Below are 15,808 nucleotides of genomic sequence, written 5' to 3'. Positions count from 1 at the left end.
GATTTGGATGAGCACATGAGTGGCACAAGTAGTAGTGGGTTGAATGTATTTGTAGATCTAAACACTTGTTTGGATTTTGAAGTAGATAGTTTGGCAAGGGTTGATCTCATTGAGGATGAGATTGAACCGTAGCCCCACAATTGATATTGGCAAAACTATTTTACATATTGTCTCATTCTCCTCATTTCCCTTAATTCTTGTATATGTGGGCTTGCAAAAAATTATGTGCTTTGGTAATCACGGGCAATGTTTGGAAAGCAATGATGTACACCAAAATCTCACTTTCTGTATTCTCTGGATCGCGTCTAACCCCGCGTTTAAATGCGCGTCTGAGTCTCAGTGTAAATGCGCAAATACACGTGCAAATACATGCGCAAATAGACGCGCTAATAGACGGGATGTTAGACGGGCCCGTATTTTCTCAGGTCTAACGCACAAATAAACGTGGTGATTGACGCGTAAATAGATGAGCGTTTAGCCGCACCTATAGACGCGCTCGTAATTTCTCTTCTAGAGCAACACCTATAGACGCGCCCGCTATTTTGCGCGTCTACCAAGCGCGTCTATAGTTGCTTTGTGTTGTTGTGTGTGCTTGCATCTCATTCTCCAGCTCGCATCATATCTATGAAATCGAAATGGATCGGTCTTCTAATGATATGGATACCGACAGTTGTGCGTTTGACACAGGTTTGAGAAATTGTTGCTGGAATGGAACTTTGTTGCTTGATTTTGCTTTCTTTCTTACTTCAGACTTCTTTTCACATTTCAATCTTACTGTTTTCGTGTGTGCAAGTCTTGCTAAGGTATGTCCAAAAGTTTTGAAACCTGCTTCTACGCCCGTTGCTGCTAAACTGATCGCTGGCGAAGGAATTGAAAACGTTGCAAATATGAAACATGCAATGGAACGTATTTGCATGCAATCTTCAAGCATCATTTCTCCAAGTTTCTGTGTAAATAACTCGAAAAGTCCTATGTTTTTTGCATTAACGTGATTGGGAGTTATGCTATGCGACGTTTGAATAGGATATCATATTAATCGAACATCTGCGGTGTACTTACGAGACAGGCTGACGGGCGACGTTAGGTAGTTTTTCTTTGCAAACACATGATGTTTACGATTGCTCTGTCTGATTTCTAGTTTGTCTGTTCCCTCGCTGCCTCTAGTCTCGTGTGATGATCGAAGACCTATTTGCTGTGCTGAAAACTTACACGAAAAGTCCTACATTTTTTGCATTAACGCGATTGGGAGTTATGGTACTCAACGTTTGAATAGGATATTATATTAATCGAACATCTGCGGTGGACTATGCAAATAGGCTGACGGGCGATGTTATGTAGTTTTTCTTTGCAAACACATGTTTATGATTGCCTCTGTGTACTCGAGAAATTTTTCCATGCACATTGAGGCAATATGTTAGGCGCACTTATCTGCTGCCTCTACATCCTTCACGATGCTTACTAAAATCCCAGTAAAATCATGGTACCGTCTCTCTGTCTGTCTGATTTCATGTTTGTCTCGTTCCCTCACTGCCTTTGGGCGTCTGACTAGTCCCGTGTGATGATCGAAGACCTGTTTGTTGTGCTGAAAACTTACATCTAGAGACACGTATGCAGAGAAGGAAATTCGTAAGTTTGTAGACTCAGCGTTTCTTTTTGTTTTATTCTGTTGCTACATTTTCATTCGTACTTCTTGATTAGTTAAAAATTACGTTTCATTTATTCTGTTGCTACGAATGAGAAAGGAGTATTATGTCTCATACTACGTTTTCATTTTTGATACTACGTTTTCATTTATTCCGTTGCTACGTTTTCTCTGTTAAATAAACATAATTAGTACTGCTACATTTTCATTCGTACTTCTTTGTCATCCTGTCAAGAAAATTTGATATTTCTATGTTTTTCTTTCAACGCTTCTCTCTTGAATAAACAAAATTAGTATGAAGAATCATATGTAGTTTCATTTTGCTCTTGAATAACCAATCAATTATTAAAGATTGGTTAACTCAAACTGTTTTTTAGGTTTGCATGCTGCTTCTGCTTGCTCATTTGTGGAGAAGAACACATCTACTCCTAGTCCAAGGTCCTCTCCAATGGTGTTAGGCACCTCAAGCAAACCACCAAAGGAAAATCGCTCAAAAAATTCTCCAATTAAAAAAACACCTCGCCAATCCTTGAAGAGAAGTTGCTCAAGAAGCATACGTGCAAGGTGAGTGAATGACTATGTCATTATGTTTTAATTTGTAAGAATTCACAATGTTTGATTACTTTTTTGTGTCTTTCTTTTGTAGTGAAGAAGCTTATGTACGCGAATATCCGAAGTACATTGGTTTTCGATCTACAATAACATCTGAAGTGAAATGCAAATCCTCATCAAAGAAAAGCAAACATGAGGAGCATAAAACTTCTCCATCTAAAAAAGACAATATTGATGTTATTGTGATAGATTAAATATGTTGAAATCTAGTTTATTAAACTATCTAAAGTTATTTCTTATTGCATATGAGGTTGTAATGTAATATTAATGAAATTTCAATAGCAATTGCATTTTAGTATGTTATGAAAACTCTAATTATTTAAGTGAAAATACTTTTTCAAAGTTTAAAAAAATGTTATTTCAATAAATAGCACCTCATTACGGTAGACATTTGTCTTTGCAGCAAGTAAGCAATTGATCTCCAAAGAAGAGAGCGATGAGGTGAATTCTCAAAGTGGGCCTAATATTACAATTAACTACCATCCACCACCTCATTCTTTTCCATTGAATGTAAAAGCAAAGGAAAACTTTGTAGGTGGAGGCAATTCATTGGTATCACTCCCCATTACAAAATTATCAGATTACACTTCACAAAGATATGTGCGTTGGGCTTCAGACATGATCAACTTTGGCCAACATAACATTGCAATTGTTATCAGGACTGTTGCAATTGTCATCATCAAAATTGCACATGAAGAAGGAATGGCAGATTAAATAATTATTGCTGATGGGCCACCTAATGAAGATAGAACAGCTGTAAGTTAACATTATTTACTTCACAAGTTTTCTTGAAAAAAATTTTCTTGCAAATTATTTTTGCAAATTGCTTATGTTTAGTCCAATGTTTTTGTAGCTATCATTTGTGAACGAGAGAAAACCAACCCTCACTCAACTTGTGCAAGAATTTCATAATGAAGGCATGGTTATGTACGTCTTGAAGAATATTTCTTTCTTGAAGGCTAAAAATATCATATGTGTTTTTGACTTCACCATTTTGGCAGAGGTGCCAGATGGTCCAACAAAAGAAAGCTTGAAAGAAGCTTTTTCTAGTCAAGTTTCTCACCTTGGCTATGGAACAAATGTACTTACTCTAACATTCAATTTTTCTTTTTACTTACATCACAACAATAACTTATTGGTTTCTATCCCAATTGCTGATATCTGGAATATTATACTTCACAAACATTAACACAGATCTTGTCGAGCATATGTGCGAGATTTGTGGAGGTTTGCGTGTAAGCAGGGATCTCATACATCCATTTTGCTACTCCTACAAGAGCCCAGAAGTGATTTTGCAAGTTTCTACTTTGACAGCATACATTGTTCAACGCAACAGTGAACAAGTCCCGATCCACATTAAAGGCCCATATGTAGACATGATACTTGCATTGGACGTGCCTTTTCTTCATATGTACAAGGAAGATCTCATGATGGCGCGAAACAAGCTTAAGACAATCAAACTAGGAGGAAGCTTCACTATCATTCAATTTTCCTTTTTACTTACATCACAACAATAACTTATTGGTTTCTATCCCAATTGTAGATCTTTGGAATATTATACTTCACAAACGTCAACGCAGATCTTGTCGAGCATATGTGCGAGACTTGTGGAGGTTTGCATGTAAGCAAGGATCTCATACATCCATTTTGCTACTCCTGCAAGAGCCCAAAAGTGATTTTGCAAGTTCCTACTTTGACAGCAGACATTGTTCAATGCAACAGTGAACAGGTCCCGATCCACATTAAAGGCCCATATGTAGACATGATACTTGCATTGGACGTGCCTTTTCTTCATATGTACGAGGAAGATATCATGATGGCACGAAACAAGCTTAAGACAATCAAACTAGGAGGAAGCTTCACTATCAACAATTCTGGTGCTGTTATAGCATATGAGCCGAATGCATGAATTATTTGTATCATTTAGTGAAACATTTGATTGTTTTAGTATTTTGATATTCCATTTCATTTTGAGAATACTTTGATATGGAAATAGAGTTGCTCCTTGAGAATAAACAGCTAGCAAAAAATCAAGTTTTCATGAGAAACACCCACACAACACAAATGCTCTTGTATGTCTTAGCAAATTCTTTCCAAATTTGAGTTAAGAACAATTGTTGACTACTCTGTTTGAGAATATTGCTTCCCAACCTGGTAGTTCTAAAAATCCATGGTCAATTTTCCAAACAATAGTCAATGGATCATTGCTTACTATAGAGAATGTTGAGAATCTACTTTGTACTTCTTCTACATCTATTGCACTACTTGTTGACATTTTGGATCGATTTCATTCATTGTTCGGAACAACTTTTGCTTTTTTGTCTTATGATGGAGTGAAACTTCAACAAAAAGCTACTATGGGCTCAAACAAACCAATGCGAAGAACTACTTTTCCATTAGACCAATCAAATGACGTTTCTACAATCACACCTAATTTGCTTTGTCTATCTCAAAGACATACATACACATTTTGGAATAAAGAACATCAAAATATACTAGAGCAACTTGTTTTGCAAAATCCAAGTTTAGCTGCAAAAGACATTGCTTCCATGCTTTTGGATACTTTATTCGGCACTAAATATTTGATGGCAATTATTACAAATAAAATCTACAAAGTTAGGAGATGCTTTCTTGCTCCAAATAATGTAAATCCAAATCCAACAAGTTGTGAAGATGCAATAAGACTTGTAGATACTTTAGCAAGTCAAAAAAGGCAAAGAAAAGAGAAAGTCCACCAACAAGAATACATTAAAAAAACATTGGATACTCCATCTTTTCCTTGTGTTTATTGTGGTTCTTTGAAATTTTCTTTGAAGTTAAAGAAAGCCAACAAAAACAATACTATATTTTTTATAAGAAATGGAATAAATGTATCTTCATCTTCTCCAAAAAATAATATGTTGTGCAACCTTTGTCGAAAACATATTAAACAAGAGAAGGTTCCTTTAATGAATAAGAAAAACCTGCAAATGATTTCAAAAAAAATAAACACGAACAACTTAAACGATGCTGAAGCTAGATTAATTTCAATTAGAATACCATATGCACAAATCAGAGAACTCAATTACGAAGGCCAATTTGGCTTGCATGGAAGCGTTGTGAATGTCTTTGCTGATGTTGATAGAGCACAACGAATACTACCAAGGTTCATGGGTCAAAATGATACTGTTGTAGTAGCTATAAAATGAAAACTAGAATATAAGCACAATTACATGAGTGGAGTAGTTCGACCAATATTAACTATGTTCGCATTAAAAGAATTGCTTCACACCCCTCTACACCAACAAAACAATGTAAAAGTCAACCCTCTTTGGGAAAACCACATTAAAAAAATTCAACAAGAAAAACTTTTGGAAGATGCAAATATGACATGCAATGAAAATCAAGAAGATGACATTGGAACAGACACCTTTGTCCATGGAATTTATGCAAGCCAACAAGTTGTAGACTATGAAGATAAAACCATAGCCATTGCACCTTCAGAACATTTCTCCCCATTTTTAAGCATGTTCAAAGATAAATATTGCAAGGAACTAGCTTATCCAAAACGATTCTTTGGTCATCAAAGAAATTACAACATTCCAGAGCGAACATCTTATCAAGAAATAGCTATTTGGGAGCTCACCAATTCTGATCGTCGATTTGCTTTATCAATCGACAATCTCTTCTTTAAAACAATGAAAATATTAGTGCGTCAAGTTCTTTCATCTTCTTGGATTCATATGCATAAAGCACAATTAAAGGGTAAAATCTTGAAAGTTAAAGATGTACTATTGGACACAAACATTGAAAAACTACTACAATCAAACATAGGATTTCGAGATTTCACTCATTTGACAACATCCATTGACTACAAGTACTACTTAAAGAAAAATATTTTCGCAATGTTGCGGCAACTAGGACCTCCATGTTTCTTTATCACCTTGTCAGTAGAGCTGAAAAACTTTGGGAACCTCTGGTTGAATGCCTGAGAAAATTATATCCTACAGTTGGAACTACCAATTGTATCCAAAACCGTGAGATACAAGATTTAGTTCGAAGTGACCCCATTACAGTAGCACAGTACTACGTTAATAGATTTAAAGCTTTCAAAACATTGATTAAAAAAGACAACTCTATTCTTGGCAATGTAAAAGACTTCTTCTTTGTAAAATAATTTCAAAATCGAGGAAGCCAACACAATCATGGTCTTCTTTGGGTCGAGGAAGCACTAATATTTGGAATTTCATCTAATCATGAAATAGAGGCATTTGTGGACACATACATCTCTACAGACATCGACAAATTCCCATTCCAAAAGAAAGACATGCAAACACACAAACATTAGAAAACTTGCTTCAAAAACAAGAAAAGGCACAACAAGACAAAGCACCCATAGACGCGCGCACAGACGCGTTTCATGAACTAAAATAAAAACTTGCGGGCGCGTCTATTTGCGCGTCTGGAGACCCACGTCTAATTGCACGTCTATATATCAGACTTACGCGCGTATAGACACGCACAAAGATGCATAAATAGACGCGCTTATAAACGCTTTTATAGACGCGCGTATAGATGCAAGTCAAACAGACAGACGTGAATATAAACGCGTTTTTAAACGCACTGATAGATGCGCCTTTAAAAAATAAAAATAAAAATTTACATAATAGTGTGTATGTTGTGTATGCTATATAGTTACAAGAATCCCATATCCACATTCTGTAATTCAATTCTTACAGCCAACTGCATTTTAATTATAATTCCAAATAAAATATTACAACTCCAAAATGCAATAAAATTGAAAGCTCAAAAAGTGCTTGTATATACATATAGCACGAAGCTAAGCCACGTCATGTGGCTTCAAGTACAAAAAATAAGGAAGCTAAGCCATGTCATGTGGCTTCAAGTACAAAAAATAAGAGGAGTCTATATACAAGAGGCACGAAGCCAAGCCAGTGGCTTTAAGTACAAAAAAGAGTAGCTAGCATTACTTATACGACTAATCTATGTTCTCTAGGTCCTCGCTCCCTTCCATGCTCCCTTCTGTGCTCCCTTCTACGCCTCCTTCCTCCTCTTCCTCATCCTCTTGTGCACGGGCTTGTAAACAAGGGACAACATATATCAATGTATGAAAAATCAAATCTTTACTTATAATTTTGGCATTATTTAATTACTTTCAAATACCTGGGGGGCCTGTCCAGTAGCTCGGGTATACTGCTCCTCAGTAATCAACCCATCATCATAGAAGTGCCTCCATGTATCTCCTCTGCGATGGTGGCGGTGGTAGGCTGTCTCATCTCAAGCTGCATGACCGCGATACACTTTGTGGAGGGATTAGTACAAAGAAACAACCAACCTCCTAATAAACTACATAAGCAATATAATTTGAGATCGATACTTACAAATTAGGCCTCCCATGATTCAACACCCCCTGCTCCAAAATGCGCGCTTCCATATTCCTCCATCTGGATCCTCCGTGCCTCCACGTGCTGCAGACTGGGCTCCTCCCTCGCTGACTTCATTGCCTTCTTCCACTCACGCTTGTGAGCGGTGTGGGGTGGGCCCCTTGGAGGTTGACTTGCCTCAAGCCTGGCAAGCTCCGCTAGTGCCTGCCTCTTAAGGGAAGATCTTTTATTGCTAAGTATCGTAACAATCTTTGACTTCCTCCATTTATTTGTGAACTGGCGATTGGGGGGGTTAGGATACCTAGAGCGAACAGTAGCGAGGGTCTCATCAGCCAACCTCTTTGGGTGGTCTTGATAGTGGATAAAGCAATCTCTGTAATTGTTAGTAATTACAGAGTGCATGAAGGCCATGATGTCCTTCCCCCGCGCATCCATCAAGATGCCTCCTGTCTGAGTGATGTCATAATAAATCATACCATCACCCAGAGGCACGTCTAAATCATCCTCCTCCTCACTGCCACATGGCCCAAAGCACTGTGCCATGCATCCGCCACCGCTCTCCCTGCTACTACGCCTACTACCCTGTCGTGTCAAGCTTGTACGCTGGCCACTCGTAACTGGGGATTGCATGGGACTACGCTGACCACTCGTAGCTGGAGAACCGAGTCTCGACGGCTGGGGAGTACATCGACGGCTCGCCGAGACAGAAGGACCTCCTGACAGCATGGGGGAAGGGGCATAAGACAGGATGGCAAAAGGGACATAAGACGGCATGGGGGAAGGGGCATAAGACGGTACGGGGGAAGGGGCATAAGAAGGGGCATAAGACGGCTGTGCGGACTCCGCTGGGGTGATCTCAAGCGGTGTGGGGTGGCTCGGAATCTGTAGTGCTGACTCTTGGGGAGTGTTAAGGGTACCTGTCATGTACCCGTATAACTCCGCAGGACTAGGAGGGTGCCCTAAAAGATTATATAAATCCTTCCAAATCGATTCCCGCGGATCAGGTGAGCTAGAAGTACTTCCTGGCCACATGTTGAACTAGAAAATAGGAAACAAATCTATTACTTTGGGAGCTGAGAAGAAAGGGGAAGGGGAAAAAAAAGAAGGCTCTGTCAGAGCGCATCTATAGACCGGTCTGATCTGCGCATCTATAGACGCATCTAACAGAGCGTTTAACAATTCAAGTAAAAGCGTGTCTAACAGTCCGTCCAACAATCTGTCTAACAGTGCGTTTACAAGTGCGTCTAACAGAGTCCGTCTAAACATCCGTCTAACAGCGTGTTTAAAAGCGTGTCTAACAGTGCGTTTAAAACTCTGTTTAACAGGGCGTCTGTGTGAGCGTCTACATACGCATCTGTGTGTGTTTGTAACAAGCCAGACGTGCAGATAGACGCGCCTGTAGATGCGTGTTTAGATGCGCCCTTAGACGTGCCTATACACGCGCTCCAACAGGCGAGAATACTAAAAAGTCGAAAAGGACATTTCGCCCGACAAAAGAACGTGTCGCTCATACCTAGAGCCTGCGTTTCATGGATGCGAGAAAGTACAAAACTAGAAAGAGCAAGCAAGAACAACTTCAAAAGGACTTACTTGGAAAAAGGTATGGAAGGATCTTTCTTTTCCAAACTTGTTTCTTTTCCTTGTTCGTACTCCTCCTCTTCTTTAGGCTTGGAAGCAAGTGTAGGTACGGTCCCTTTCTCTTGAGTGAAAGCTTGGAATTGTGTATGGGAGGCTCTCTCTTAAGCTTCGAATCTATAGAACTGCTAATAAGAAGGAAGAAAGCCGCTCGCGAAGTTTAAGTAATGAAAAGAAAAGCAAAGCGAGTGGCGCGCCGAAAAGTAGGTTTAAAAGCCACGTCTATAGTCACGTCTATTAGCGCGTCTATAGTCGCGTCTGAATACATAGAGTAGATGCATCTATTAGCGCATCTAGAGGCGCATTTAAATACACAAAGTAGATGCGCGTTTAGACGCGCAATTAGACGCGAGGTTAGACGCGACTATAGACGCGGTGATAGACGCAACACAGAGTTTAAGTTAAGCATTTGAAGAAGAGCAAATTTGGTGGGTTGTTTGTTTATAGGATGTCTCCATCTTCAACAAGCAACTCCAGTGAGGATGAATCCCTCCGTATCCACCATCGCGAAATGTGGTTGGAGCAAAAAATCAAATGTCTGTATGATTGATGTCGAGGAAACATGTACCGTGCATGCAGGATTACGCTCAATCATATCTCAAAGTATGGACAATGGGATGTGACCGTAAACAAGGTAAGGGTTTGTAAGTTAAGGTTGATTGAGATACCTATGGGTGTTCATATCTTTGAGTTATGATCCCGTTTTAATTTGATACAAGATGCAGTGCCACACCCGCACATGTTACCCTATGCCCGTCGTGAGGAGGCGAAGCGTCGGCGATATGAGGTGGGATCTTCAGGAGGGACCGTTACGGATGCATGGAGTGATGGTGATAGTAGCCCTCTGCCATTACCTCATGAAGCCGTGGAGGAGGAGGTGTTTGATGATATGGTGTGGGATTTATATGTCCATCAAGGGAGGGATAATAGCATGGAGCAAGATGATCTTTTTACCGCAGCATCGACTCCACTGTTTGAGGGGTGCACATTCTCTGTTCTACGTGCCTCCCTTGAGTTACTAAACTTGCAAACCATCTATGGATGGAGCGATGCAAGTTTGAATGCATTACTCATGAAGTAAGCTTTAAAGTCGATTTTGCAAACATGGTGAATTATGCTAGTGGGTCAATTACTCGAATGCTTTTCCTCATTTATGGTCTTCACGTGCAGGCTATTATGTAAAATGCTTCCAAGGGAGAATAAATTACCGACCTCAAGAGATATGGCAAGGCAACATGTGACCTCTCTTGGAGGATTAGATTACAAGCGCATCCATGCATGTGTCAACGATTGCGTTTTGTTTTGTGGACTACATAAGGATGCAAGAGAGTGTCCTACTTGTGGAGAGCCAAGATATAGAGCAGATCTCAAAACCTTGGACGTGCCTCGTAAGGTATTGCGACATTTTCCCATAATCCCTCGCATCCAACATATGTTCAAGTGCAAATCTATTGCAGAGCTCATGTCATGGCATTCCTCCCATCGATCAACCGATGGCAAGTGGAGAACTCCCGCGGACTCTCCTGCGTGGAAGCATATTGAAGACACATGGCCAAGCTTCAAGGAAGAACCTAGGAGCTTGATACTTGGATTGGGTATGGACGGTGTGAACCCATTTGGTCTTAAAAGCACGTCCTACAGTGTATGGCCAGTGGTATTGGTGAATTACAATCTTCCACCCTCTATGGCTATTAAGAAAGGACATGTCATGCTGTCCCTTCTAATTCCAGGGAAACATAAAGTCAAAAACCCTGATGTTTATTTGGAGCCTTTGATTGATGAGCTAGAGATACTTTGGAGAGGTATCGAGGTGCATGATGTGAGCAGGCCTCCCTCATCACGAGACTTCAACTGCAAAGCAGTCTTGATGTGGACGATGCATGACTTCGCAGGCTATGGCGATTGTTCAGGTAAGCATTGCATTTTTTAATTATGAATAGGCAAAGGATGTGGCACCCTAAACCCACCTTCCACTCTTAATTGCATCTATTGTTTCAGGTCTCACTACATCGGGTTACCATGCATGTCCTGTTTGTGGTCCTTCCCTAGTTGCCTCACGGGCAGACGGATTGAATAAGGTCATCTATGAGAATCACCATCGATTTCTCCCACCTGATCATCCTAGATATGTTGCCCCTTGGAATGAAGTCCTCCCACAATCACTCACCGCGGGAGATTGGATGAGAATTTGGGATGGTTCCATGACTCCTCCACCACTTGGTATGAGTCGGTAAGGATTTGTAACTATTGGCTGGAAGTAAAGATTGGCTATATTGGTTGAAAGTGAAGATTGGACGCTAACACTTTATTTTGTTTAGGTACTCCATCTTTTATTGTTTACCATATTGGTCCCACCTCAAGATCAATCACCTGCTCGATCCCATGCATATCTTCAAGAATGTGGCATCTACCATTTGGGAGCATTTGAATGGGACACGAGATTCGGCAGGCATAAGGAAGGATCTACTTACCACAATGAGGATGTGTGAAGCTTGGCCTCAAGAGAGACCAAATGGGCGTGTTTTTTTACCTTGTGCACCGTGGATGTTATCAAAGCTAGAGATGGCGATGGTGAAGCGCGCTATTACTACAATTCGTACTCCCACTGGATGCATGAGGTGTTTGAAGGGAGCCTTTACAAAGAGCAAGAAAAGAGGTGTAGAGCAATTATATGGCTTGAAATCTCATGATTGGCACAAGATGCTCCAAGTAAGTATTTTATATGCATAATATCTTTTTCCTTTCAAATTTGTGAGTGAATAGCTATAAGCAACTAATCAACCACCTCCTCGCGGGTTCAGTTCATACTACCTACTAGCATTTCACGTAGTGCATCAAAGGACGTGAAAGATTGTATTTACAAGATGAGCGAGCTTGTGAGGTATGTGAGCTCAAAGGAAATAGATCCCACCACGCTTGAGAATGCTCGAGTTATGTCAGTGGAGGCGGTTTGTTTAGTGGAGGAGACATTTCCACGTTCTATTCTCACAAGCCAACTACATCTCATAGTACATTTGGTGGATGAGATTGCTATATGCGGTACTATACATGCACGATGGTTGTTCTTCCTCGAGCACTTCATGAATACATTGAAGGGCTTTGTGAGACAAAATGCAAGACCCAAAGGTAGCATGGCCGAGGGTTGGTTGGTACAAGAGTCACTTGCATATATTTCTGAGTTTCTTGTTGATGTGGATAGCTCTCTCCCACGACTATGGAGAGATGATGAAGACCTAAGGATGACCTCTATTGTGCCTCAAGGAAAAGGACGCAACAAAGTAATAGACACGGAGTTGCGTAATAGTATCAACCTTTTTTGCGTGCTTAATAGTGATGTGGTGAAAAGATGGGTGACAAGATACGAGGATGCAAAGGCAAGAAGACAAGAAGAAAGGGCCCTCTTTCGTACACCATGGATCTCGTGTGCTATACCCTTAGCGTCTAAGAGCACTTTCAAAGGATATTCATGTGGATTGGCTACTTGATGAAATGGAGAAAGCAGAGAAAGATGAGGGGATGCATATCACAATGGAAGAATGGGAGTATGCTAGGGGATGCATGAGCAAGGTCGGTATATAGAATGTTATGCATAAGTTAGGAGGTTTTTATAATTTAGATTGCTTATTTAATTGATTTTTTCTTGGTGTAGTGCACTATGTTCAATGCTATATGGTGTGAGGGCAAGCATTTTCGAACACAACGGATTGATGATAAGAGAAACACACAAGATTGCGGTGTCATTGCTAGCTTTGAGGGAGCCAATGGAGCCATGGATGATTATTGTGGCATAATTCAAGATATCATTATGCTTGACTTTCGACGGTTCTTTGTGTATGTTTTGGATGTAAAGTGGTTTAAGGACGTGGTGGAAAGAGGTCCTAATGCAACAATCAAACGCCATGCAAGCGGCTTTGTAACTATTGACTCCACAAAGTTTTGGCAAAGTAGGAAGGACACACTAGTACTACCGCAACAATGTGAACAGGTACTGTGCACACACATAAAAATACTCGCTTTTAAATATTTGATGCAAGAAAAGTAACATGATTGTATTTGTGTTTGAATTAGGTTGTCTATCAACCAATGGTGGATAATAATAGATGGTGGCATGTCATACCTATTATGCCACGTTCCAAAGTGATGTATAGTACATTTACTAATATGGAGCGTATGGAGGATGATCATGGCCATGGACGTGATGATGACCGTGATACAAGAGAGGAGGATGATCATGAGATAGGAGATATACATATTGAGGCCGGCATTACCCGTGAGGACGAGCCTACCATTGGAGATGTTGATTTCGATGAGCACATGAGTGGCACAAGTAGTAGTGGGTTGAATGTATTTGTAGATCTAAACGCTTGTTTGGATTTTGAAGTAGATAGTTTGGCAAGGGTTGATCTCATTGAGGATGATATTGAACCGTAGCCCCACAATTGATATTGGCAAAACTATTTTACATATTGTCTCATTCTCCTCACTTCACTTAATTCTTGTATATGTGGGCTTGCAAAAAATTATGTGCTTTGGTAATCATGGGCAATGTTTGGAAAGCAATGATGTACACCAAAATCTCACTTTCTTTATTCTCTAGAGCGCATCTATTTACGCGTCTAAATGCACGTCTGATTCTCAATGTAAACGCGCAAATAAACACGCAAATACACGCGCAAATAGATGCACTAATAAACGGGATGTTAGACAGGCCCGTATTTTCTCAGGTCGAATGCGCAAATAGACGCGGTGATTTACGCGCAAATAGACGAGCATTTAGCCGTGCCTATAGACGCGCCCATAATTTCTCTACTAGAGCAACGCCTATAGACGTGCCCGCTATTTCGCGCATCTACCAAGCGTGTCTATAGTTGCTTTGTGTTGTTGTGAGGTGCAGATTTGGTTTTCCACATCCAATGGCAAAAACCACAATTCTAGAACCACTTCATGACAACTTTGACACCAAATTTCCAAAGAAAATCATGAAAGACATTGCAATAATGTTACTAGAGGAGAGAACAATATCTCTAAACTACATATTCTTCTTAAGCACATTGAAAGTTATTGAGGAAGAAAACAATCTTTTGCTTCACGCGGCCTTCCCATGGGTCCATGGCTTACCCAACATTCTGAATTGATGCAAGAGCATTATCCATGTGTAAAACTCAAAGTCACATTATTTGTTTAGGCTTATGCAGCAAGGACAAAATTCAACATTTGCATGGAAGCTAGAACTTTGCCTTGACCGCAATTACAAGATGACCTTGTTATTTAAAGGAAATACATCATTTAGGCAAGAGGTGCATTCGTCACTCGTTATAATTGGCGCCTGCAAAATTCAAACTAGATTTGTAGATCACACGGTTGGTATAGTAGTTCCTGAGATACTCTCCAAAGAGGTAGTCTTTGAAAAGATTCTTGTCACTCAGCAAGGCAGGACGGGGGCTGATCTTAGGATCCTCCTTTGGGCCGAGGCTTGCAGCTAAGGTCATTCTGGCTCTGGTGCGGTTGACCACGGCTCTGTGCTCCACGCTCTTGTACTTCCCGTTAGTCAAAACCTGCACACGATAGCTTAGAATTATCCAACTTCCAAGAACTCTCCTACATTAAAAAAACGTTCTTGCTTCTATGTGCTTGGGTCTGGACAGGGCGGGTAGAAATTGATGGACATTACAAGACGCTCAAGTCCTGGCAGCGCAGTTTTCATATACTCGCTAGTCAAACCTAGGCTCTAGAAAATGGCCTCGTACAGTGCAGCACCCAGCTTCTCCATTTTCGTTCTGTACTCCTGAAGATCCTCTCTGAAACCAGGCGATCAAGTAGCAAGAAGTTTGTTGACAATCAAGAATTATGTGAGAACTAACTAATTTGTGTAAAATCGACAACTACGTAATTTCTTTCCCAGTTTATGATATCTTGTAGATCTGTCGTAAGATGTACTGCAATCCGTCTGGCTTCTGGTAATCTAACGTAAAAGGTACCTTAAAACTAGTGGCGCTTCTTCGAAACCATTGCATACCCCCGGACGACGGCGGATGATGACCCGTCCTTCCAGTGAGATGGCTGGCCTGGCGCAACATTGAAACCCGTGGTAAAGGTAACACCAGCGTCGGCATCGTGAGACGGGAGTTTCTTCTTCTCCTCTACGGGTAGATCGTAGAACCGTCCAACAGCCCTCCGGATCTTATCCATGTTCACCCCATGGCTAATTATCTGCGATAGCATAGCAGTGGGGGAGGCCATAAGTTACCTTCTTTTTTTTTTTTTGCATTGCGAGAAAAAAGCTACATGTATACCAATTCGTCTCCACGATTCAAGTAAGTGCACACACCTGGAAGAAACCCCACTCGTCACAGGCGCGGCCGATTTGCGCTACGATCTCTAGAATACCATTTAAAGAAACGATCATTTAAATCAAACGATTTAAATCCCTTAGTGTTTAGAATTTCTCTCTCAAATGTAATGTTTGGGATATTTTAAGATAGGAGTGGTCTAATGCTAAGTGTCGGTATGGTGCGTTGGTGTAATATTGATGTTG

General features: G+C 40.5%; 1 protein-coding gene across 1 annotated transcript; it reads right to left on the bottom strand.

The window, feature by feature from the left end:
* Positions 1-14,579: 14,579 nt before the first annotated feature.
* LOC147892908 (flavanone 3-dioxygenase 2-like) lies at positions 14,580-15,513 on the bottom strand. The gene is made up of 3 exons (XM_087386817.1): positions 15,290-15,513; positions 15,021-15,071; positions 14,580-14,871 (listed from the first exon to the last, which is right to left on the bottom strand). Exons 1-3 carry the CDS (start codon positions 15,511-15,513, stop codon positions 14,580-14,582), a joined length of 567 nt encoding a protein of 188 aa, XP_087242943.1.
* Positions 15,514-15,808: the final 295 nt, after the last annotated feature.

Source organism: Dipteris shenzhenensis, chromosome 16 (genome assembly GCF_047967505.1).
Source record: "Dipteris shenzhenensis isolate YYH24624 ecotype China chromosome 16, Dip_SZ_1.0, whole genome shotgun sequence".
NCBI classification, from domain to species: domain Eukaryota; kingdom Viridiplantae; phylum Streptophyta; class Polypodiopsida; order Gleicheniales; family Dipteridaceae; genus Dipteris; species Dipteris shenzhenensis.
This window is presented reverse-complemented; position numbering and strand designations above follow the sequence as displayed.